Source organism: Neovison vison, chromosome 6, assembly GCF_020171115.1.
Source record: "Neovison vison isolate M4711 chromosome 6, ASM_NN_V1, whole genome shotgun sequence".
Lineage (NCBI taxonomy): Eukaryota > Metazoa > Chordata > Mammalia > Carnivora > Mustelidae > Neogale > Neogale vison.
Genome location: NC_058096.1, coordinates 164,409,228 through 164,435,352, shown reverse-complemented (window position 1 = coordinate 164,435,352; position 26,125 = coordinate 164,409,228). Strand labels below are relative to the sequence as shown.

At 49.2% G+C, this 26,125-nt stretch overlaps 1 protein-coding gene across 1 annotated transcript in view; it reads right to left on the bottom strand.

Moving 5' to 3' along the window:
• Window positions 1-11,184, bottom strand: part of CFAP100 (cilia and flagella associated protein 100) — a 49,805-nt gene extending 38,621 nt beyond the window's left edge. Inside the window, exons 1-2 of the mRNA XM_044252865.1 lie at window positions 11,143-11,184; window positions 10,027-10,134 (exon numbers count right to left, since the gene is read on the bottom strand). Of these exons, the coding sequence (XP_044108800.1) occupies window positions 10,027-10,075 (49 nt within the window). The 5' untranslated portion in view covers window positions 10,076-10,134; window positions 11,143-11,184. The remainder of the gene's footprint in view (window positions 1-10,026; window positions 10,135-11,142) is intronic.
• Between the last annotated feature and the right edge of the window lie 14,941 nt (window positions 11,185-26,125).

Here is a 26,125-nt window from a genome sequence, read left to right as displayed (position 1 = left end):
TGCACACGAATAAGAATGTACTTATAACTGAACGTTCCACTTACAAATGCCCAAGAGAGTAAATTCTGTTATGTATATACAGTTGACCCCAATTTTTAAAATGCTTAAAAAAAAAAACAAAAAAACGTCTGCTCATGTCCAAGTCTCATTGCTCCTTAGCCAGGTCCTGGGTGGACCCTGAGGCTGTTTCTAGTCTTAACGCAATTTCCAAGCTTGTGCAATGGTTACTCTCTGTTACCTAGTTGAGCAGGACCGGGTCCCACACACCTGGAATTTTGTCCATAGGATAGGTGATCAATGCATCTCAGTTTTGTTTAGTTTTTTAAAGATTTTATTTATTTGAGAGAGAGGCAGTGAGAGAGAGCATGAGCGAGGAGAAGGTCAGAGGGAGAAGGAGACTCCCCGTGGAGCTGGGAGCCCGATGCAGACTCTATCCGGGAACTCTGGGATCATGACCTGAGTGGAAGGCAGTTGTCCAACCAAGTGAGCCACCCAGGTGTCCCTGCATCTCAGTTTTAATTTGCACTTCTCAATTATGGAAGCTATTGTGTGTCTTTTCAGATGTTAATTATCTGCTTGCCTCTCTGTTAGTATCCTTTGCCTAGTTTACTATTGGGATGTTGTAGTTTTTAAATGATCTTGAGAACTGTTATCAGAGAACTCTAGCTCATTTGTTTGTCAGAGCTGCTAAAAATATTTTTGCTCCAGCTGATATGACAATTTCCTTTGGATTGTCTCTCATGTGTTTTCCTTACAGGACATTTTTATGTTTGCTTAGTGAAATGCGTTTTGTTTAGAAAGGAATTCTGCATCTGAAGATTAAATACATTTCAAAAACTCCTGTTTTCTTCTAGTACTTTAACAGAATTGAATTTTTAAATTAAAAATTTTATAGATTTTATTATTTATTTGACAGACAGAGAGAACAAGCCAGGGGAGAAGCAGAGGGAGAAGCAGGCTCCCCACTGAGTGGGGAGCCCAACCACGGGGACTCGATCCCAGAACCCTGGGATCATGACCTGAGCCGAAGGCAGATGCTCAACCGACTGAGCTACCGAGGCACCCCAAATTAAGAAGTTTTAAAATGTGAGCCTTCTTTTAGAAAAATTCTCCAAGAAAGACAGGGGAGGTGAACCGGGTACAAAATGTCCTCATAAGTAGTGATAAAATTTTAGTACCCCATCTGCCTTCTGCAGTACTAGAGTGCAGGGGGGCGTGGGGGCGGTGGGAAACGACAGCTCCCCAGGGAACCCATTGGCCGACCTGTTCCTCTCTAGCAGCCAGGGGTCTCTCCCCCTCTACTCCCCTGAGCCACCTTCTTTGCATTCCAGTTACAAGAGGGCTGGGCCACCATCATGGGCCTCAGTTCCGGGCCATCTCCCTCCTTCACCCTGGGACTCACTCAGCACCTCCCCTGCACACTGGCAAGCCTGTCCTCTCCGCTGCAAGTCCCCTCCGCTCCCCCACAGAAGAGGGCTGGTGGCTTCAATGAGGGTGGGAGGGAGGGGTGGATGCAGGGCTTTTCAGGAGAGTGGGGGGGAGGTGGGGGGCGCGGGGCTTGGTGCCAGACAGGATGTGGGCAAGGGAGAGAAGGGAGCACTGGGGAAACTCCATCCGTTGGGTATAAACTCCTGTGCTTCAGGTGCTGAGGTGGCAGAGAAGGGCAGAGAAGGGAGGAAGGGGTGGGGTGGGGGCGGCAAGAGGCCTGGAGCTCAGGAGGAAGCGCTGGGTTCAGGTGCCCGTGGGAGCAGCCAAACAGGGACTCTGAAGAGGCCACTCCTGATGGAGGTCTGGGGACTAGGACAATAGAGAATGAAAATGTGTCACTGGCGAATAGATGGAAACTGAGGCCATGCTTGTGGTCGAGACAGAGGATAGGGGGGACAGCCCGAGGAGCCCCGATGGTCCAGGAGCTTGGCAAGGAGGACTGCGGAGCAGAGGGACAGGCGGGAGAAGACCAGAGCCCTGAGGGGAGGGTGGAAGGAGGAATCAGGGTCTGAGGGGAGGTGCCTTTGGAGAGGTTTTAGCCCCCAGAGTGAGATTGGTAGTGGGGACTGAGGGGGCAGAAGCCAAGATCCCATAGGGTTAGGAAGGGGAGGCAAGTGGGCATGGTAGGTTTGGCCAGCTCTCAAGGGATGGCTGGGAATGGAGGGGAGGTGCACAGTTAGAAAGGGACCATGCAGCTGGGGAACGACCACCCCTGGAATCCCAGCAAGAGACAGAAGTGTGACGCAAGTGGAGTGATTGAGGGGTCCAAGAAACAAAGAGGAGCAATTCCGTAGCAGCCTTGCCCATCCCTGGGTATGAGACGGCAAAAGAGAGACACAGACCAAAACCCAAAGGCGAAGCTGTATGAAGAGACTTGACCACGCTGAGCAGACTGGCAGACCCTTTTTTTTTTTTTTTTTTTTTTTGAGCTGGGGTGCAGAGAGAAAAATAGAGAGAGTGGAGGAGCAGAGGGAGAGAGACTCCCAAGCAGACTCCATGCCTAGCACGGAGTTGAGGCCGGGCTCCATCTCACCCCTCTGAGATCAGGACCTGAGCCAAAATTAAGAGTTGGACACATAACCAACAGAGCCACCTAGGTGCCCCAGGGCAGACCACTTTAAAAGACAAGTCACAAAACCACTGGTGTGTTTACCTCCTTCTCGGTGGCTGGCACCTGAAACAGCCCCCAGTGTCCCCAGGCTCCAGGCACTCACAGGCTTCAGTGTCCCTCCAGCAAGAGATCATGGTTGGTTTGTGTGGTCAGCTGCGGAAGTGACAGCGTGGGGCTTCAGAAGCAAGGCCAGAGAGGACATTTGGGCCCTGCTTTGCCTCTCTGATCACCTATTCTGAAGGGGGTCAGCCCCAGCCAATGGCCACATGACTAAGCCTGCCCAGAACTGATTCTCCAGCCCTGGTCTGCCTTCCGGTGACCACGGAGGAGAACTCTTGGGCCCGAATCCCCAAGCCAAGCCCCTCATGAGCTCCTGACCCAAAGAAATTGAGCTAACTCACGTTTACTGTTGTTTCAAGCCACTCAGTTTTGAGGTAATTTGTTACACAGCCCACTCTTCAGGGGCATCCCAGGCTTGGGAGGTCCAGGACCACAATCCACAGGGTTTGGGAGACCCTACGTGATCTCACGCAGCGACCTCTGCAGCTTCTCATCTCGCTCCCAGCCTTACCCCTCCCTGCTACCCTCTGGCCACCTGAAGACTCTTCATGGACCATCCCACAGGCAGAACCACCCTTTGCTTTTTTCACTTCACAGGAGTCCAAGCCCCGTCAGTCAACATCTCCCTCGTCTGTTGTTGGCCCCATGACCTCCCCTCACATGCAGAACAGAGGGGCTTACTGCCTGCCTTCCCAGAGATGGCACTCCCCTCTCTTGCATGTGTCACATCTGGTATTATGTAGGGTCACCTTCTTTCCCAAGATGGGCAACTGCTCCAGGTGCATTAAGGATGTCTTGTACTTTCTGCACCTGATGCTCTAGCATGTGGGTCTTATGGACCCCACAGGGACTGTCCTCATCTCTCTACCCTGGGGTTGATCAACCCCTGGCGAGAGTGAAGGAGGTATCCAAGAGGGTGATTTACAAATGTAGACCAACTACTCCAGAGCCCACATGCCCACCTCCACTGTCAGCCTCTCACACCCAGGGCCCCTGGACCCTGCTCTAGTCACCCAGGGCCAGGTCCCAGACAACTCAGGAAAGCCCTGTGCCACAGAGTCCTGACATTACTCAAACCAGTCAACCCTAAGCCTGCACACCCTACATTCCCTGTTTCTGCCTAAGGAAATCACGACAAAGGCTCCTTCCCACAGTGCCCCGCTCTCTCTGCCTCTGACCCAGCCCGGTCCTTTCCAGTGTGGCCCTGCCGCCTATTTCTAGGGATCTAAGAAGATCACACACTATCTTTCCAATGGCAGCCATCCCCTTGTCTGCTGATCTTGCTACACCTGAGCAGTAGTGAGACCGACAGTTTACTTATCTTTTATTTGTTTGTCAATTTTAATATCTATATTATGCCTTTGCATTTTAATCATTCTTATTACCTTGATCTATCTATGGGGTGTATTCCTGATTGCTTTTTTCTTTTTCTTTTTTTAGTTAACATACAGTGTTATATTAATTTTAGGTGAGCAATATAGCGACACAACACTTCCACACCTCACCCCATGCTAATGATGACAAGTGCCCTCCTTAATTCCCATCACCTATTTCACCCATTCCCCCCCCCCGGTCTGGTAACCATCAGGGTGTTCTCTATAGTTAAAAGTCCACTTCTTGCTTTGTCTTTTTTTCCCCTTTGCTCATTTGTTTCTTAAATTCCACATATGAATGAAATTGTATGGTCTTTGACACATTTTGCTTCACATAGTACATTTTAGCTCCATCCATGTTATTGCAAATGGCAAGATTTCATTATTTCTGATGGCTGAGTAATATGCCATTGTATACACACCACATCTACTTTATCCATTCATAGCCAATGGACACATGGGCTGCTTCCTTATCTTGGCTATTGTAGATAAAGCTGCTATAAACTTCAGGGTGCATGTATCCATTTGAATTAGTACTTTTGTTTTCTTTGGATAAATACCTAGTAGTGCAATGGCTCGTTCATAGGGTAGTGCTGTTGTAAACTTTCTGAGGAACCTCCACACTGTTTTCCACATTGGCTGCCCCAATTTGCATTGCATTTCCACCAACAGAGCACGAGTGTATCTTTTTCTCGACATCTTCACCAGCACCGGTTGTTTCTTGTGTTGCTGATTTTAGCCATTCTGACGTGTGAAGTGATATCTACTGTAGTTTTGATTTGCATTTTCCTGATGAGGAGTGATGATGAACATCTTTTCCTGTGTCTGTTGGCCATTTGTACATACGTCTTTTTTGGAGAAACGTCTTTTCATGTCTTCTGTCCATTTTTAAATTGGATTATTTGGTTTTGGGGTGTTAAGTTTTACAAGTGAAATCTACATTTTAAAACAACAGGAACCATGCTTGTCCATCCCCAGCTCCCAGCACGGGATCCATGATGATATTGAGAAGGCAGCTGAGTCTCTGAGGGGGGGCTTTAGAGCAGTGTCTGGGCTAGTACTGAGGACTCACTGGTGGGCTCTGAGAGCTGGCAGGAGTGGGGCCGTGGGGGGCAGGGTGGGGAGGACAGGGTGAGATGGTCATTCACTGTCTGCTGGCCGATGTTTACTGGCATTCTAAGTGTGAGGTCCTGCAGCAGACGCGGGCAAACCTCCTCAGAGCCTGTATTTTAGACAGGTGATAAACACAAATAAGAGTGTGTTGGGCTTCCAATAATTTTGTGAATGTACCCAGAAATGGAATTGCTGGGTCATATAATTTTATGCATTCCTTTCTGAGGGACCACCCTCCCATGTTCCACAGCTGTATACCTCACCAGCAGTGCACATGGGTCCCAGTTTCTCTACATCCTTGCCGACACTTGTTACATTGGATTTTTTTTTTAATAGCTATTGTACTCGTGCGATGTGATGTCTCACTTTCCTAATGACTGATGCTAATGTGAGCACATCATGTCATGTACTTATTGGCTCTTCAGAAGATCTTCTTTGGCGAAATGTCTGTCAACTCCTTTGCCCCCTTTTCAGTGGGTTGTTCATTTTTTGTTGTGTTTTAGGAATTCTCTGTACATTCTGGGTATTCATCTTTTGTCAAAGATTTCCTTCAGTGTCTGGGTCTGGAAAGGCTGAGAGGGTGGTCTGGTGTCTTTAAATCACTATTGACAGAACTGGCAGGGAGGTCACTCCAGCTCCCAGAGCTGACAGAACGGCCAGCCTCAGTACTGGCTTCTCAGCAACCAAACACACAGCTGGGCTTGGGGAGGAAAAGGTCCTTATGGCCCACCAGGGCACCAGCTAGCCACGCCAAAAACGTGTGCTGCCCTCCCCATTGTTGCTGGGCTAGAGGCTGCTCCACAGAATGTCACCATTCACCAAAATCTTCCAGCCTCCCCCTCCAGTTCTGTCCTGGAACCCTCATGTGTTCATCCAGGCTCCAGAGTTCCAATTTTGGATTCTGAGGGTTGTGACCAGCTCAGTGGTTGTTTGGGTGGAAAGACTGATTCCTGGGAGCTTTCTGCTCTAATTAACATCTCCCAGGTGTCACCTCATACGTGGATATTTTCTTCTTTTAGATGCCATTGTAAATGGAGCTGCTTTCTTCATTTCCACGTTGGATTGCTTGGTGCTGGTGTGGAGGAACACAGCTAACATCGATGTTTGGATCTTGTACCCTGCAACCTGGCTTAATTCATTTATTAGCGCTAGTAGCTTTCTTGTGGGTTCCTGGGGATTATTTCTATATAGGATTATGTCATCTGGGAATAAGATAGTTTCACTTCTTCCTCTCCAATTTGTATATCTTTTCGTACTTTTCCTTGTCTAAATGCTCTGACTAGGGGCACCTGGCTGGCTCAGTCAGTAGAGTGTGTGACTCTTGATCTTGGAATTGTAAGTTTGAGCTCCACATTGGATAGAGAGATTACTTAAAATCTTTAACAAATAAATAAATAAATGCTCCAGCTAGAACTGCCAGCACATAGTGTTGAATGGCAGTGAAAACAGACATCCTGGCCTTATTCCTGAACTTTAGGGGAAAGATTTCAGGCTAACAGAATTTTATTGAGGACCTGTTATGTGCCAGGCTCTGGGGAGACAGCAACATGCAAGACAGATGAACACTCCTGCCCAGGTGGAGCTTATGTTCTACTGGGGAGGGAGAAACAAGTAAGGAACAGTGATGAAGGTGGGAGGCAGAAAGTGGTATCAAGAAAAGTAAAGCAGAGGGCGACATTTGAATAAAAGTCTCAAGGAGGTGGAGGAGGGAGCCACAGGGTGATCTAGGGGGAGAGCATTCTGGGGAGGGAGACAGCAGTGCTAAGACACTGAGGGGAGTGTCCCCAGCCCAAGGAGCATGGGCAGCTGAGTGGCAGGACTGGGGCAACCCCAAGAGGGGAGCTTTTTGTGGCTTTTCTCTCCAACTGCACATTCTGTTCCAGCACACCGCACCCCACAAGCCCTGGCTAGGAAGTCTTAGGTCTAGTATGGGCTTTCACTGACTCCTCTACCCGGCCAAGGTCTCTATTAAGTGTCCTCCACTCTCTGCACCAGGGGTGAGGCCTTGCCTGGGGTCTCCAGGGAGGCTCTGGTGAATCAGACCCTCTGTCTATGTCACAGACATTGGCATCCCTATATAAAAGTCATTAATCCCAGAAATTGCAATCTCCCTGCTTCAACCCCTCTCAGCATCTTTACAGAACTGAATAGTCCTCCCCATGGTCCATAGGCCCTACCCAAGTAGTTCCAGACTGGCCTTCTGTCTCTCCAACACTGAGCTCATAGGAGCCTCAGCCTTTGCTGGCCCTTCCCGGCTGCCTAGAATGTGCTTCTCCCTCTTTCATCCTTCAGGATTGTTATGGATAGGCATCAAATGTCACCTCCCCTGAGAGGCTTTCCTTGACTACCTCTCCCAGTTAAGTTATGCCTTGCCCCCTTGCCCAAAACTTCCAGTAGGTTTCCTTTCTACTGGCTGTTTGCTTTGCAATGTCTGCCTTCCTTACAATGTAAGTCCCAGGTTGGGGAGGATATTATTCACCCCTGAATCCCCAGTGCTTAGAACACAAGCCCTCATCCAGCAGGCACTTACTAAGGATTGAGAATGAAGACCAAATCCAGAGCTTACTTCTCTGATGTCAAATTCCAGCCGAGTCTTTGCCCAGACCCCTTAACGGCCCCTCCACCAGCACTCCCCAAGCATTATCTTTTGACTCAGACTTCACACAGTGGGAGACAAGCCAAGGCCCTAGAGGTGGGGTGTTGGGTATCGTAATAGTGAGTAGAGACCCTAATAATAGCAGTATCAAGGAGCTGAGTCCTTGACACGTACCCCCTCCCCCTTAGAGCTCACAGCAGCCTCAGGGAATTGGGATTGATCCCATTGCACAGATGAGGCAGCTGAGGCTCACAGAGGTGTTGTACTCCACCATGTGTGTCTGACACCATGTGTGTTCTCCCCCTCAACTGGGCTTCAGAAATGCCATCTGTACCTGGCTGAGGCTCAGAGCTCAGTGTCCCTGGGCTATTCTCCCCCAGGAGGTCCCTCTTCCCCAGGGTCTTTCTAGCTCTTACATTCGTCCCCAGCTCCTACAACTGAACCCAGGATGTCAGGGTCAACTGTTATCCTGGCCTGAGCCCCTGGCTGATGTGCTCCCATCCAGGCTGCCTTCACTTGCCTACCTGGCTAGGTGCCCCTGCCTGGCCTGGCCTGCAAATGCCATCAGTCTGTCCACTTGCCTGCCTGGCCTGGTTTCCTCCCAAATGCACAGATCCTCAACCCAGACCATGAAGATCAGCTTAGGGGACGGGGACCTCCTATTTGCACGTCACTGCCAAGGGAAGTGATAAACCCAATCTCGAGGGTCACAGGGTACTCCCCCCACCTCCCCTGCCATGTAACTACTCTCTTGGTACCATAGGATGAATCAGTCTAGTTCATAAAGCCTTCAACTGTCTTGTGCCAGTTGCATTATTTTGTGTGTGTGTCTAAAGTTAATTTGTTGTTATCTGCAAACATTTCAAAGCTATCTTTTTTTTTTCTTTTGGTAACTCTCTTTCAGACTTCCTTCATTTTTCAATCTGCCTTGGAGCAGAGTGAGTGAGTGCACAATAGCAGCGGTGGGGACTCATGTAGAGAGCAGCACACGTTTGACACAAGCTAAGTGCCCATTCACATGGGTTGTTTCAGTAAATTATGATACACTCACGCTACGGGTTTGCTCTTCTGCTCACAACACGGGACGTCGAAGGGAACTCCCGATGATAATATTGACAAGGAAGTCTTTTCACTGTGTCGCGGTTAATGGAAAAAGCAAGGCACAGGAAGCCTGTTTCTTGTGTGGTTGTTTGTGTGAGAAAAAGACAAATGGTATAAACTATGTCTGTATGTATTTGCCTGTGTGCACAGAGCATGTGCGTGGAGCACAGGGAGCAGGAGAGGAGAGGCTCGTGCCACTCCCCTCTGAGGAGGGGAGACTGGGTATCTAGGAACAGGAGGGGGAGGGGCTTTCACGAGAGGGGGCTTTGAACACTTTTGAATTTTGAACCATGGGAATCTTTTACCTATTCAAAACCAAATTAAATTTAAAGCACAAAGTTGACAGCAGGCAGCATTGACCATTCTGCCCACCTCAGTGCCCACCGCCCCCAGAGGTGCACCGGCAACACTTGGCGGGAGCACTTGGCAGCAGACCTGGGACTTCAGTGGAGCCAGGACATCTCCCACAAGGGCCTGGCTGATGCTTCCTCTGGGCTCAGCCTAGTGACCTTAGCTGCAGAGAGGCTGAGAGAGACCCATTTCCATTCTGGTACCTTCCACAAAGCCTGTTATGTGGTGAACTGTGCCCCTGCCCGCAAAATTAATGGTTTTGAAGACTTGAAATCCTACCTTCCAGCACCTCACAAGGTGACTCTGGGTCATGCAGCCCTAACTTAGATGATGTCATGATGGAGTAGTGTGGGCACCTGATCCCATATGATTCCTGACCTTAATAAAAAAGGGGAAATTTGCAACAGGCATGCACACAGGCAGAACGCCACGTGACGATGAAGGCAGACATAGCGATGACACGTTCCCAGTCCTGAGAACACCAAAGATTGGAGCAAACCACCAGAAGTTTCCTAGGAGAGAGCCTGGAACAGGTGCTTCCTCTGACCCCTCAGAAGGAACCAGCCCTGTCAGTGACACCTGCATCTTGGACTTCAGCCTCCAGAACCATGAGACAATAAATCTCTGGTGTTAAAGTCACCACTGGGTGGTGGCACTTTGCTATAGTGGCCCGAGGAAATAAAATGTGAAGTTTCCCCGGAATCTGGCACACCTATGTTTCTGCCTCGCGGTCTGATTTGGAATCCCCTTAACCCTCAGTTAAGTCTGGATGTCACTGTCCCAGGCTCCCGAGGCTGTCTTTGACTCTGAGCCCATGCCAGCCCCATACTTACCGTTGTGAGTCATACCCTTGGAGACCACAGCAGACACGATCTTGGACATCTGGGCAGAGGAACAAAGGCTTGTTGCAAAGCTTGATTTTGGCTAACGGTGATTCCAACCTGCAGAGTGATACAGTGCTTGAGCCAGGTGATCCCCAGGTCCTCAGCTCCCCTTACCCTGGGGTGGCTGAGAAAACTTGGCATTTCCTGAGGGCCTACCATGTGACCAACACCTGTAGTTCCCTGCCTCCCCCCTCCTTCATCCTCTCTCCCCTCCTTGACTTAGTTCTAGCTGCCCGGCCTAATCTGTGTCTAGAACATGCCAACCTTGGTCTGCCTCAGGGCCTTTGCCTTTTGGCCACTTCCTTGGCCAAAAAATGTTCATGGACAACCAGCTGCGGAGAATGGGACTCTCCCTTCAGCTCTGAGCTCATGTCCCACTTCAGAGACACTACTCTCACCACTCCATTCAAAACAGTTTCTTTCTTCCCATCTCCATAAGACCTCACTTTACTTTCTCCTCTGCAATTACCACTATCTGATTTGTCGCGCGTGCGCGCACACACACACACAAACATCAATGCATTGCCTATTACCCCTTGAACAGAAGGTCCAAGAGAACAGGGGTATTTTCTCATTTGGAGCCAACGCGCTCATCAAAGCGCCTGGCATAGCCTTGGGTCTTCGTAACTATTTATTGGATGAATTTTTCATTTTACAGAGGAGGAAGTAAAGGAGAGATTCAGCTAGGTGTCCAAAGTCACACAGTAAGGAAGGACCTTAGCTGGGATTCCACCCCAAGATTCCTTGACTCCAAAGCCTGCGCCCTTCCAGCAAGATTCTGCTACAATCCAGGTGGAAAGAAATCCTGGTCCCGGAGAGGCACTAGTTAGCAGTGCCCCGTCTCCCAGCACCCCAACTTGGAGGGGATGCGTGGGTCATACAGCAGGGGTGCACAAGGCAAGGAAGGATGGAGGTATGGCTAGGTAGCTAGGTATGTGATAAAGCAAATCCAGTAATAAATAAGGAAGGGCGAGCAAACTTGCAAAGAGGCCTTGCTTGCAACGGGCGCCCGAGGAACCCGCCCCAAGCCCCGCGCACCCCTGACCCGACGCCGCGCGCACCCACCGGCCCAGCGCGCCCGGGCTAGCCCGGAAGCCTCCACACCGCAGTTCCCGGCTCCCAGCTCCCGGAGTTCGGTTTACGTCGCCAAGGCAACCATTCTCCCCGCCCGCTGGGCGGGTGATGTCACAAAGCCGAGGCGCTCTGGCTACGTGGGGGTGGGGCCTGCGGGCGTCCCAGTCCAGCAGTAGAGGAGAGGCCGGAGTCCCGCTGCCCGAGCTCCGGGCGCCTTCTGCGCAGTGTCTGGGATTGAGCCTGGGGCACAGGCGGTTCCTTCCTCCGTCATTCCTTATTCCGCACTCCTCCCGCTCTTTGCCTTTTGTTCCCCGATTCATTTATTCAGTGTGCGCTTCGGGATGCATGTGGTGCAAATACAGACCTGTCCTTTCTGCCGGGTGGATCTCACTTTCTAGAGGGTCGTTTCTTAAAAGTGTGGTTCCGGGGCCAGCCGCAGCAGCATATTATTCCTGGAACTCGTTAGAAAAGCAAAAGTTGTGCCCTCCCCGGCAGCAGAAAGTCTGGGGGGCGCAGCCGTGTAATGTGGACTGTAACCAGGCCTCCCCGTGAATACGATGCGGGCTAAGGCTTGAATTCACCCTATTCCCGAGGGTGAACGAGACTTTTTACAATAAAGATACAGCATGGCAAGGGCTATCAGTAGACAGGGCAGCAACGGGGTGATAAAGAGCAGGGATCCAGTTTAGATAGCCCAGATTCATCAGCTGATGTGGTCATGGGCTGAAGTGTGCCCTCTGCTTCCCCAGCTCAGGTCCCTGGTTCCTCCGAAACAGGAGAACCCCTCCCACAGTTCTCACCATGGTCACCACATTCTAGGGAATTTGCAGATTGACAAAGTCTGCTTGGAGCTGGGGCACAGTCGGGGCTCTGTTTTTCTAGCTGTACTCTGTGCTCTGGAACAGTCTGCAAACAAGTAGGGTGCCAGTGAGAATCCCAGCAGCTCTCAGCTCTGCTCAAGGCAGGTATAGTGGTTAGGAAGACCAGTGCCAGGCAATGTGGAGGGGCTCCTTGGATTGGAAGAAGCAGGGATCCCTGAATCACCACTGGAGGACAGCATTCTACTGGCATTATCTACAGGAGGCTTTGTACAAGGGAGGAAAGAAATTTTTATTATGTCAAGCCATATACATGATTTGTGCATGAGTGTGTGGGTACCCACATGTATGTGGAGAGGAGAGGACTATTTGTTACAGCAGCTAGCTTGAACAGACCCCTTGAACAACCCCCTGAACAAACAAGTGGTTTCCATGTAGCCCCAGTGCAGAGGGTCCTTCTGCTGTCATTTAGAGTCTAAAACACTTTAGCCTCTGCTTGTCTCTGGTCTCTGCCACAGCAAAACAAGGAGCTGGATAGTGGAGTCAGCTATCAGCAAGGGCCAGAGGCACTTTATTAATTGGTGACCCAAAGAGGGAAAAGCTACTGAGCATACTATCAATTCATTGCTATTAGCAGGTACATTTATGAACGATTGTAAATTATCTGTGAACCTTCAGAGTCTTTCTGGGTGCCTGACACTGTTCTCTGTGCCCATTTAATGCAGCCTGCCTGTGAAGTCGGCCCCTCTTATTACCCTGCTGCCAAGGGGGAGATTGCACCATGTGAGGTTAAGAAACCTGCCCTTAGAGCCGGCAAATAAGTGTGTTTTTCAGAAAGTCCACGGAACAGAGAGCTTAAAGAGTGGGTGCCAAGAAAATCCAATGAGGGGAAAAATGGCTTTTCAACAAGTGGTGCTAGAACAATTGGATTTCCACATGCAGAAGAATGAAGCTGAGCTCCACCTCATCCCATACCAAAATTAACTCAAATAGAACCAGAGACCTAAATGTAAGTACTAAAGCTCTCACAAACAAACAAACAAACAAACAAAAAAACCAACCACAGGAGTAAATCTTTGTGACCTTGACTTAGGCAGCTATTCCTTGGCTCTGACACCAAAAGCACAAATGACAAAAGACAAAAAGAGATAGACTGGACTTCATCCAAGTTAAAACTTTTGTGTTGTAAAAGATACCATCAAGGAAGTGGAAAGAGGGGCACCTGGGTGGCTCAGTGGGTTAAGCTGCTGCCTTCAGCTCAGGTCATGATCCCAGGGTCCTGGATCGAGTCCCACATTGGGCTCTCTGCTCAGCGGGGAGCCTGCTTCTCCCCCCTCACTGTCTGCTTCTCTGCCTACTTGTGATCTCTGTCTGTCAAATAAGTAAATAAAATCTTAAAAAAAAAAAAGAAAAAGGAAATGGGAGAAAATATTTGCAAAGCATATATCTGATAAAGGACTTGTATCTCAAATATATAATGACCTCCTACAACTCATTAAGAAAAATGCAAATAATCCCATTTAAAAATGAGCAAAGGATCTCAGTAGATAGTTCTCTGAAGAAGTTGTACAGATGGCCAACAAGCACATGAAAAGATGCTCAGCACACCTAGTCAGGGAAATGCAGATCAAAACCACAATGAGATATGATTTCACACCCACTGGGATAGCTCTACTCAAAAAGATAGTTAATAACAAGTGCTGGTGAGATTGTGGAGAAATTGGAGCTCTCCTACATTGCTGGTGGGAATGCAAAATGGTGCAGCTGCTTTGGAACACAGTCTGGCAGCTCCTCAAAGAATTACACCAGAGTTATCACATGACCCAGCAATTCCACTCCTAGATACTGACCCAAGCGAAATGAAAACATGTCCACACAAAAACTTGTATGTGAATATTCATAGCAGCATTCTTCATGATGGCTAAGAAACAACCTGGATTTTCATTAACTGATGAATGGATCAAAAAAATATAGTACTCTCACACATGGAATATTATTTAGCAATAAAAAGAGATGCAGTATGGATAAATACTATAACATAGATGAACCTTGAAAATATTACACTAAGTGCTAAGAGACAGTCCCAAAAGACCATGTATTGTTTGATTCTGTTTGCCAGGAATAGGCAAATCCACAGAGACAGAAAGTCTGTGAGTTGTTGCCAGGTGCTCAGGGAGGGGTGGTGTTGGAGGAAACTGGCAGGGACCACTAAATGGAGATGTAGGTTTTTTCTTATGGGAGATGAAAATGTCTACAGTAGATTATGGTGGTGACTGCACAACTCTGTGAATATACGAAATGCATTTTTAATGGGTGATTATTTGGTACATAATATCTCGAGAAACACGTTAAAAAGAAGAAGAAATGCTCTTGAGTGACTAACAGATTGAAAAGTGTTCATTGAGTTTGTCAAATAGGAGACTGTCAGTGGCCTGGGTGAGAGTAGTTTCAGGAAATTCTGGGGGTGATCTGATGGGTGAGGAAGGAGGAGACACAAGGGCCTTGGCTGAAGCCCTATCTTGCTTTTTGAGGGCAGGCTGGCTCTGACCCATAGTGGGACTGGGAGATCTGACCAAGCTCTTCCCCTGCAGTTCTGCTGGAGCCTTGGTCATCAGAGGCAGACCCAGTGCCACAGCTGAGAAGCCAGATGGCTAAGGCTTGGGAGATTCTGTGTGCGGGCTGGTAAAGTTGCAACAGCATTGTTCTGGATCAAAGATGGTGCTCCAGTGCCTGGTATTCATAGGCTTTTGGGGGGTAGGTGGGGTGGGGTGAAGGTCCCAAGTGGTCGTGGGGATTGTGGTCATCCAGGAAGAGGGGCTAAGACTAGACCAGGCTTGAAGGTGTGAAGGAAGCAAGATTGAGAGAGAGAGAGGGGAGGAGAAAGAGGACAACATGGAGGAACCATGGTGCTGAATTGGTGGGGGTGGTTGCAGCTAAGGTGGGGTAGGACATTATTGCTTTTGGACCAGGAGATTTGAGACAGTAGGCTGTCACTTCTTGGACTCTGCCCCACAAGAGTGTGTCATTGAGCTTCAGGAGCCCAGGATAAGGAGATTCTCAATAATAGTTCCTGACATCATTTAGGTTGCATTTGGTTTCAAGAAACAGAAAGCTCCATGAGAAAATGACTTAAATAAGAAGGCAGTATCATCTCACACAATGAGAAACCCCTCAGAACACTTGTCATATCTCCTTAGCAAAAACAATTTCTCCACACATGCCTCAACCAGTGCTAGCATGGAAAATGGGACTCTGTGGGGATCTCAGCATCAGGGCATATGGCCCTGGGGAAGAGTGGAAGAGGGAGCAGAAGTTGAATGGACAATGTGTTCACCCCCAACCATCTCACACTGAGGAGCCCAGTGCAGGCTCTCCCATGGATGCACATATGTCAAAATATCTTCCACCCCCTCTGTTCAGAGCCCACTTGGATTCCAGGCCTTTGCTTCTGTGGCATCCTGTGCCAGACCACTAGCTGCTGTCCTCCTACTCCTCTTTGCTTGGCTTATCCCTGGCTATTCTTTAAACCTCATCCTAGAAGTCATTTGTCAGCCAAGCCATCCCTAGTCCCCAAGTCTGAGCTGATACATTCTTACAGTGCCCTGTAATCCCTTCAAAGCAATGGCTATTTCACAAGGGGCTCTATGAGTGTGTCTCTTCTGCTGTTGTGTAGGTCCCATGAGGATAAGAACTATGCCCTCTGACCCCTTGACCCTAATGTTTTGCACAGTACCTAGCACACAGAAGCTGTTCCATAAATATTTTTTCAAATGTCAATGGATAGTGGATGGTGAGTGGATATGAATGGAAAGATAAATATTTACCTGAAAGAATGAAAATTGTTGGAGATGAATAAGTGGATGGGTGGCTGGCTGGATGGAGAGAGAATGTATGTATAGCTGAGCTATACTTATGTAGGCGGATGGGTGGCTGGTGTGTTGATGGGTGGATGTGCATTGGCTGGGTGGCAGGGTAGAGAGGTGGATGAATGGGTGGTGGATGGGTGGTATGGATAGATGATGCAGGTATGGTGGGTAGATTGTAGAGTGGGTATAGATAGGCAAAAGGAGGAACGAGCTGATGGGTGTGGGCGCGCTTTCCGAATCTACCACGGGGTGGCGCCCTGCACCAGTTTGAGCCCAAGGCCCGTGCGAATGCCCTTTCTGTCCGAAGGGGACTTACAAAAGAGGAACCTTTTGTCCTAGGTAGCGGTGAAAGGTTCCCCGGTGACGCAGGTTTGTAAACAAGTTGAAAAGACGCTGCCCTGCGGGCTCACGTCAAGCGGGACCGCGCAAACAGTGCCACCTCGACCTTGGCTCCCTCGCCCAGAGGCCGGTGTCCGGCTGCTCCTAGCACAAGTATGAGCTGAGCTTGGGGACAGGAGTCCTGCTCGCTGATGTGAATGCAGCCACCCCTTCCTCGGCCACAGCGTCCCGGTTGGGGACCCCGAAGACGCCTGCCTTGAATTGCTGCAGAAAGTCGCAGGGAGGTATTGAGGGCAGGCGGGATATCTCAAAACCTACGCAGTTCCTTTTGCCCACGTGGGAACACACATTATCCTAAGCTGCCTGACTTCGACCCTAATGGGAAATCTACATCCTGGCAAACTCCAACCCAAGACCATTCATCCCAGGCTCCATCAGAATCTTAATTTATTCCAGACCCTGATTCAGGCTCAGATTTTGAAACTGATCCTCGCCAGGCACTAACCCAAGGAGACTTTACCCCAACTTTGCTAGGCCTAAGCAGAGCACCCCTTAAACCAGTAGTAATATAACTTAATAGGAACGACCTCCAAAACCAGCCATGGATTCATAAATGCTTCAAAACACTGAAAAAATAGACAAATGCACAATATGTTGTGGGTGCCAATTCACATCCACCCATGTGGGAGTGTAGGAAAGTGCTAGCTACCTCAACATTTACCAATGCTGAGTATTATCACCCTTTCTCTTCTCTGCCAACTTGATGGGGAGAAAAATCCCAAGTAACACTTTAATTTGCATTTCTGAAGGACTTAAAGGCAACTTCCCCCAGCAACTATTTATTAAATATTAAATATTAAACAAGGTTTATTGAAGCCATGTGATAAAAACCAGCTCTTCCTTGGTCCCTGACACCCTGACACCCCTCCCCTCTTCTCAACTCTTCTGGCTGTTTCTTCTAATACATGTCTTCATTTTTTTTAATATTAGGTTTAAATTTCAATCTCTTGATTGAATTGTAAGTAAATATCAGTTGACTTCTTGTCATGGGAGGTGAAGATCGAACATCTCATGCAACCCTGGGTTCTGTTCATCAGCTACCCAGTGTGGCTGACTCAGGGTTTGAGTACCCAGGTTTCTTTGTCCTATTAGGACTACATTAGTGTTGCTCCCTTCTGACAGTTCCCCAATGTTTGCAATTCTCCCTGAAATTAAATACTTTGTTTTCCACCTTCATAGTTTTATCCATTTTTAAAATTATGAAATATAGAAATCATATGGAAGAATGTATCATTCTGTTTCATTTGTTTATTTTTTAAAGATTTGTATGTTTTGAGGGAGAGTCGGGGAAAGGGCAGAGAGAGAGGGAGAGAATCTTAAGAAGACTCCCTGCTGAGCGTGGAGCCAGATGTGGGCTGACCCCAGGACCCTAAGATCTTGATCTGAGATGAACCTGAGAATCTGATGTCCAAATGACTGAGCCACCAAGCACCCCAAGAATAATTTTTTTTTAAAGATTTTATTTATTTATTTGACAGAGAGAGATCACAAGTAGGCAGAGAGGCAGGCAGAGAGAGAGGAGGAAGCAGGCTCCCTGCTGAGCAGAGAGCCCGATGTGGGACTCGATCCCAGGACCCTGAGATCATGACCTGAGCCGAAGGCAGCGGCTTAACCCACTGAGCCACCCAGGTGCCCCCCCCAAGAATAATTTTATTTAAAAAAAAAAGAAGAAGAAGAACAAATATGCAGACTATGAACTGAAACTTTTCTTAGAAATCCCTAGGGTCCTTACCCTGACTTCCGTGATGTGCTTTGCTTGGTTTGTTTAGTTTTTTTCACCCACGTGTGTGGCCTTAGCAGTTTGTTTAGTCTCATCTGGTGGTGTACATAGAAAAGGGAGCATTTTCCCTTCTTCTTTGGGGACTTGCTTTTTTGCTCAGCGTCAGGAGAGCCATCCACCTTGGCTCACGTGCATGTGGCCCATTCATTTTCGTAGGTACCTGGTAACATTTCAGTGTAAGAATATAAGGCAGTTGATCTATTTTACTGTTGTGGAACATTGTGCTGTGTCCAGTTTTTTTTCTTTTACAAACAATGGTTCTAAAACAAATTTTGTGTATGTTTCCTGATGCACAGGTATGAGAGTTTTTCTTGGGCGGACACTGGGGAGTGGAATTGCTGTGTTAGAAGATGTGCATTTGTTCTGTTTTTCTGGATAATACCAAATTGTTTTCCAAAGTGGTTGTACCAATTTACACCCTGTGGACAGGGAATTTAAGTTGCCTTTGATCTGTTTCCTTGCCAACACTCTGTACTATCAGGCTTTTAAATTTTGCCAGTCTAATCTGCACTGTTACCATGGCCAGATAGTATCTGTTTGTTTACACATAGACCTGTGTCCAGGTTCTATTTTATTCAACTGATCTTTCTGTCATCTGTTCCCATCTATATATCATGATCACAAACCCTTGCAACCACCCTAAAGATCACTTTCTAGTGCTCAAACACTCTCTGAGAGAAAGCCACAGGATGTAAACTTTTGAGAATTTCCAGACATTCACCTGATTGATAGTTTTGCTGGGTACAGAAGTTTAGGTGGGAATGATTTTTTTTTTTTTTTCTGCTGGGATGCTGAAGGCGTTTTGTAGCCCCTCGCAACAGATAGTATTTCCCCAAAAGAGCCAGAGCAATATGTCTAGTCCCACGTGCATTTCTAGAACCTGGAGACTGTCTATCAGGATATAGACACCATTTCTTACCCCCGAACCTGGGGGACTGAGCAGCTGCCTTGACAAATGTGGCAGGAGTGAGCTTGTGTGGTTTTCCAGGTTCCATCATACAAAGTGATACGGTTTATTCCTGGCTGTCTATCAGGACACTCAGCCCTGAAAACCAGTGTCCGTGTGCTGAGGAAGTCCCAGCCACATGAAGAGGCCATGTGTGTGTGTCCTGGCTGGTAACCCCAGCTAAGACTTCAGCCAAGAATTTGCTTCCACTCCCAGCAATACGATGAGCAGTCTTTCGGATCATTTCAGCTCTCAGGCTTTGAATCACTCCAGCTGTTGCCAAGTGGAGCAGAAGTATACTATCCCCACCAAGGCCTATTCAAATTGAAGATTTACAAATAAGTGTAGTCATTGTTTTAAGCCACTAAGTTTTGGGGTATTTGTTACATAGCCAGTGCAACAGAATTTCTTTCTGTATGCCAGCTCCTAGCTAAGCAGGCCTTGAGGATGTGAAAGGTGAGTAGGCTATTCCTTGCACCTAAGGAGATCATAATATATTCAATTCAATTCAATTTGAAAAATGTGAGTAACCCACATATCCCCCAGTGACTTGACATTTGTTCCTTTTTACATCAATGTACCCAGACTCTGCAGCGCATTGCCCTACTGAAGAGTGGAAGGAACAGTTGTAGGTCTGCTTCTCTGAGAAAGTTTGACCAGATTTTGCTGGTGACAAAGAGGTGATGAGAAGTTGGAGAGTGATGAGTGGCAACAATCTTGCCCATGCTGGTCCCCTTTGCAGTGTAGTGGTCCCCGGCAGGCACCTCAGCCCTGCCCACTCCAAGTCTGGCATCCATGGGGGACTGTGAGCAAACACAGCTAATCCCTCTTAAGTGTGGACTGGAGCTGGAATTTAGGAAAGGTCTATTGAACCAGGTTAGGTTCCAACCTAGGTGGCTGGGCTCTGGAACACAGTGCAGGTTAGTGACAGCCAGAAAGGCAGTCATTGCCCCGCAGTCACTCCTGACCCAGATGAAGCAGAAGGAGGAGATCACCTTAGGGAAGAGTGTGGCTGCTGTGAAGGGAGCCCTGGTGAGGCAGAAGGGCACAGGAAAGACCCATCCAGGAGCATGCAAGGTATGAGCTGCTGACAGCCGGTCCTTTTCTGCCCTGGTTGTAGGTGCTGGGTTGGAGCCAGGCAGGGGCTGGTGCTTGGGCTGAGGTTTGAGATGAGGCCTTGGAATGACCCCTGGGTGAGGGGAGGACAGCCTGAGCAGTGTGACATTATTCCTTCAATCATTCAAGAAAAACTTATTGAGCATTCATCACCAGCCAGGCATGATGGGAATGCAGCAAAGGACAATAGAAGCAAAAACCCCTCCTGTCAAAGAACCAACTTCTTCATGGAGCATGAGAGACAATGCATAAACGGCCCAACAGGCAGCAGGCCTGATGCAGAAGATGCAATAGCAAGGAAAAAAAGCCTGGTGAGGGGACTGGGGAGGGTTTGGTGGGGGTGGAAAGTTTGTTACTTTGTACAGTGTGGTCAGGGGGGACCTTCCGGGAAAGGGAACTTTGGCACAATGACCTGAAGATGGTAATGGCATGAATTAACCTCTTCCTGGGAGACCTGAGTCCAGGAGAGGGCCAGTGTGGGTGAACCACTGGAGGGGGATGGAGGAGGGGAGGGAGGATGCGGAGTGCTCAGGGTGCAGAGCAAGAGAGGGGGAGGACAGTGGCAGGGCTTTTCAGCTCATTGCCTGGGCTTTCAACTCCGTGGGTGAAGTGGGAAGCCGTTGGTGTGTTCTGAACAGAGGAAGATGTGGCCTCATGCTTTTGGAGGGTCCTTGTGGCGGCTGCATTGGGAAAAGACCGAGGGGTAGGGTCCTGGATGTATCGTGAGCATGTTGCTGGGTGCTGGTCATGAGACAGAGGAGCCAGGGAGGACTGCAGAGATGATTTTAGTTTGAGTGACCTCTGGGCAATGGAGGAGTTCTTGCTCCCCGCCTGGCCTTGCCGGGCACTCAGCTGGATGCAGCTTGCCCCCGCATTCCCACCCTGAGCTCATGTTTTTGTTTGTTTGTTTGTTTTTTACGATTTTATTTTTTAATTAATTAATTAATTAATTGTATTTATTTTCAGCCTAACAGCTCGTGTTTACAGCCGTCTGCAGTACTGGAGTGAAAGTTGACTCAGATGGAAATCATTTGTTCAGCCATTTATTCGCTCAGCAAACATTTATTGAGCTCCTGCTCTGTGCCGGACACGTGGTAGGAGCTGGAGGTCTGTGGTGGTCTCTGTCCCCATGGAGTTCACAGCCCCTCGGAGTAGAGAGACGTGGATCAGGTGAACGGGCACAGGGAGTGAGCGAAGGGCTTTGTGGACAGGAGGAGCACCAGAGGGAGACCCCTCGGTTTACAGTGAGGCAGGCCAGTCCCAGCTGAAGAGAGCGAGGCAGGGAGGAGGAGGGGCAGAGACGCAACAGGGATGACAGACTAGGAGGATCGGAGGAAGGGGGCACGGGGACAACCAGGAGCTTACACGGAGGACAGGACGGTGAGAGCAGCCTTCTTACAGAGCAATTGTTTAAGACCAAGTTGAAAGGCTGAGACGGAGCTCAGCCGCAGGTCAGGGTGAAGCAGGACCCAGAGGGGCAGTGGCCCCTGTGAGAGACCAGAAGTCAGGAAGGCCCGGGGGGGGGGGGTGTGGAGCTCCAGGAACTACCCTGAAGTGTCAGTCAGCTTTTGCTCTGTAATAAACCACCCTAAAATGTAGTGCTTAAAACCACTGTGAGGGGAGAGGTGTGGTAGGGCTGCAGGGGGCGGAGTCTGTGTTGGGCAAGCAGAAACCGCTTAGCTAGGGTCTTACTCTCAGGAACAGCTGGGAATGGATTGGAGCAGACAAGCGGAGATGCGGGAAGAACTGTTGCTCTGCCTTCTGGATGACAGGGAGGCGGTGCGGACAAAGCCCCAGGGACTGGTGAGGGAGAGGCAGAAAGAAAATCTATAGGACTAAGTGATGGTCAGCCATGGGCCCAGGAAGAGGGCTGACCTTTGACCTATCAGGAACTGGACCCCAGAGTTCCCTGCTCAGATGACTCAGAGCCTGCTCCCAGGCCTGACCCTTCCAAAGGGACGCTGCAGCACAGGCATATGCCTTGTTAGGCCTGGGAAGGGAAGGGTGCTCTTTGTGGAGGCAGGCACGGGTGTGGACAAAGCCCAAGCTCTGTCTGCATGAGGGCGCTAGACCCTGACACTCTGGATGGAGTGGGAAGGGAGGAGAAGCAGGGGGATGGGACCTCCATTTCCCTCTCATCCCGGGTCCCACAAATATTAGGGGTGAGCAACAGCCTGAAGGCTGGTAATATCTTAGAAACACTCACGTGGAGATGCAGACAGGTGACTGGATTCAAAAGACCAGAATTCGGGGGAGAGATCCCAGAAGGAGATAGAAATTTGAAAGTTACTGGCAAAAAGATAGACTACAAGCCGCCCAGGCCAATAGAATCTCTGGGAAAAGGCCACTCTCAGGGCACAGTATCACTTTGAAGCTTTGTTGAACTTTGATGACGGCAGAAAAAAGCTTGTCCTCTCTGAATAAATAGACTGCTTGACACAGAAGTATCAGAAAATGGCTGATTTTATTGCTGATGAGATAAAGAAGGCCTTAGATCCATGGCGCGTGGGCAAGGAAGAGAAAAAGAAAATAAAAATGTACACAGGCAAGCCATAATACCTAAACAGCGATGCGATCTGTGAACAAGGGAGATGTACTTGACAAGCCTCCAGAAGCCAGGAGTCAGAAGCTTGGTGGCCTGTGGACGACCAGCAGAGCTCTTCTTCAGGGCAAGACACACAAGCCAAGGGCAGGGAGCAGAGCAAGAAGCAAGGCAGAATGGAACCCCAGGGGGATTAGAGTCTACCCACCAACAAACCAAAGAAGGCACACTTGAAAGCTCAGCGGCCACATGCAGCTAGGACATGGGTACGGACTTTGCATAAACCATGCCAAGCCCCCAAAATCTTCCCAGCCGAAAATAGAAATTACTTTTAAAAGTACTCCTAAGAAACAGTCCCGAGTGACCCCAACCCTCCAGGGGCAAGAAGACAAAAGGATCAGCACCTTGAGCCGAGTTCCTCGTCCCAGTAGGGAGCTTCTGTGACCGGCAGCCCTCGCTCTGTCTCAGCCAGCTGCCTCTGACATTCTCCTTCTCTATTTTACAGATGAGGAAACTGAGGCCAAGATGGGTCCAGACATGTGAAGGCCACACGGCTGGCAGGTCTGTGTGTCTGGGGTCTCGTTCCCTACATCGTTCTATCTTCTCCAGTGGTCAGTTTTTCCTAGAAGCCCTTAATGCAGGTCCTTCTCTGTGACTCAGCATCCTTCTGGTGACCATTACTCTTGGCTGCTGTCTGTCAATGGCACCTCCCAGGTCCTGGGACCCAGGCTCCCCTTACTTCTGGTCCCTTGTCCAGCCCGGCCTGCCCACTCTGGTGGGCATCCTGTGTCACCCCAGATGGATGACAACACTTCCACCCCCTCACGGAGCCATGCCCTGTGCCAGGCAGCTATCGTCACGGCTCCCATTCCTCATAGTGTGGGATGGAGATATGGGGAAGTCGAGGGGCATGCTTGAGTTCCCACCTCTGGTGAGTGTGCAGGTAGGACTTCCTGCTGTTAGACCCAAGCTGGACCTCTTGTCTGTCTGCTGGCTCACCTCTCTGACAAGAACTCTGTGTTCTATTTTCTTTACAAACATCATTCCTCAGGGTGAGGGTTGTGACTTTTTGGTCCAAAACATGTGGCTCTTCGAGAACCTGGGCTCTGGCTTCAGAGGACTTGGGTTCAAATCTGACCTCTGCTATCTTTGAGCTGTGTGACCTGGGTGAGTTCTTTTACTTCTCTGTGCCTCAGTATCCTTATCTATACAACAGGACCATGAGTACACCAGGTCTTTAAGGTTATGTGAGCATTAAATGGATTAATACTGGCAAAGCACTTGGAACAGAGCCTGGCCTGGGCTAAGTTCTTGGTCCCACTTAGGGTCCTGCTGGCTTCACACTGTGGCTGCTGCTTGGCCTCAGACATCCTCATCCAGTTTACAGAAAGTCTCCAAGTGGGCGCCTGTCTCAGCCAACGTCACCCCTCTCCTTTGACTCTTTCCATGTTGCTGTGGCCACACTGGCTTCTTTGATTTCTCAATGACACCAGCCCAGCTGCCTCAGGACATTTGCAGTGTTTCCTCTTCCCTTTATCTTCAAGACTGCTGTCACCTTCTCAACAAGCCCTGTCCTCCTGGCCTGTTCCACATTACAGCCTGTATCTCCGGCCTGAGCACATCACTTGGCTCCACTTCTTACTTCTCCATAGTATAGCTCTCTTCTGACTTTCCTTATCATTTTCTGTCTGAGTCTTCCTGCTGCCCGTTTTTGATCTTCCTGCGATAGACTACACACTTCTCGAGGGCAGAAATCTTTGCCTGTGTGTTCACTGATGTGGCTTGAATGCTCAGAGAGTAGCTGACACCTAGCAGTGATGTTCTCAAGTGTCCTTGCACAGAAGGGGGAGGCCTATACCCCAGACACCCATGGTGCCCCAGGGCCCTGTGCTCCTGGTGCCCAGACCACAATCTGAATCAGACTTCTGCAACCCTAACTGCTTGCACCCCTGAGTTTTCCTGGCTTCTCCGACAGTGGCAACATGCCTGGTGCTGTAATTTTCTTTCGCAAGAAGTGGCCAGAGGCATGGAAAAAAGTCCCAGCAAGGACCGGAACCAGCCGAAGAGGTCTTGATCCTTTCAGGCAGCTGAAGAGGTCTTGATCCTGAGGATGGAGGATGGCCTCAGGCTGGGTGGGGGTGGGTGGGAGAAGATGCAGGAAGATTCAAAGACTGGATGCCCTGGTGGAGGCCTCCACTTACTCCAAGTATAGGGGCCAGGCCCTGTAGGGTTGAGACAGTGGTCCTCCTTCCCAGGCCAGTGATTCCTCCTCCCTGGCCCACAAGAGCAATGGGAGCCAGGCAGGGCTGCTGGTGGGCAAAAAGGTTAGGAGTCAGTTAATTCTTTTTTTTTCCTTTCCTTTTGTTTTTAAATTTAAACAGGCTCCATGACCAGCATGGAGCCCAGTGCGGGGCTTGAATTTATAATTCTGAGATTAAGACCTGAGCTGAGGTCAAGAGTCAGAGGCTTAACAGACTTAGAGTCACCCAGGAGACCCTGCCTCTTTGATTCCTTATCAAAAGTCAATGAGATACCTTGCAGATATTAATCCAACTTTAAAAATGCAAATACCCTTGGGGCTCCTGGGTTTGAGAAATCTGTTTGTTGAGTGTCTGACTCTTGATTTTGACTCAGATCATGATCTCAAGGTCCTGGGATTGAGCCTCAAGTCGGGCTCCACACTCTGCAGGGAGTCAGCCCCTCCTCCCATGCTGTTTCTTTCTCTAGAATAAATCAATAAATCTTTTCAAAAGATACAAATACCCTTGACCTGACCCTACTCGCCTCACCCTGCCCAGCCCACTATGTTACAGGAGGGGCTGACCATGAATGGTGAGTCATGTACACAGTGGAACTGTCTCAGATGTTGGGGAATGTCCCCTGTATCTATATGGAACAGCCTCAGGGAGACGGTTAAAGAGCATGTGTATGCGTACATGTGTGCATACGTGTGTGCGTGTGTGTGCATTAGAATCCACGTTGTGTATTAAAGATGGCGACCCTTTTCTGCTTAACATATCCATAGAAATGTCCACAGGGTGGCCTCTGGGAAGGGACACTGTGGGAGCAGGTGGCAATAGGAGGGACCCAGGCTCTTCACAGAACACCCTTGTCTATCTCTTGGCTTATTTGCTGGGTGCATGAGTTACACAGAAGAATCTGCTACACTGAAAACAGACATATGTGGCTAAGGTCCCAGCAGTGGGCACGCTGGGCACACGGTACCAGACTTCCATTCCTTTAGTGCCCTACTTGGGCCTCAGCTCAGGGCAGGCATGTGGTGTGTTCTGTTTTGAACCAGGGAGAGCCCACTCCTAAGTCACTGGGGAGCAGGCTGAGAGAATGTGGCAGTCCTGGGCCATGGTGAGCCTGGGACCTGATGGCAGAGCCAGGGCTGATGGCAGGATAGTGAAGGGCCCTGCACAACTTCTCACTGCCCTTAGCTGGAAACAAGCCTTTCCATCTGGCCTGACCTCTGCTTCACTACGTGTGCTCACCATGCTACAG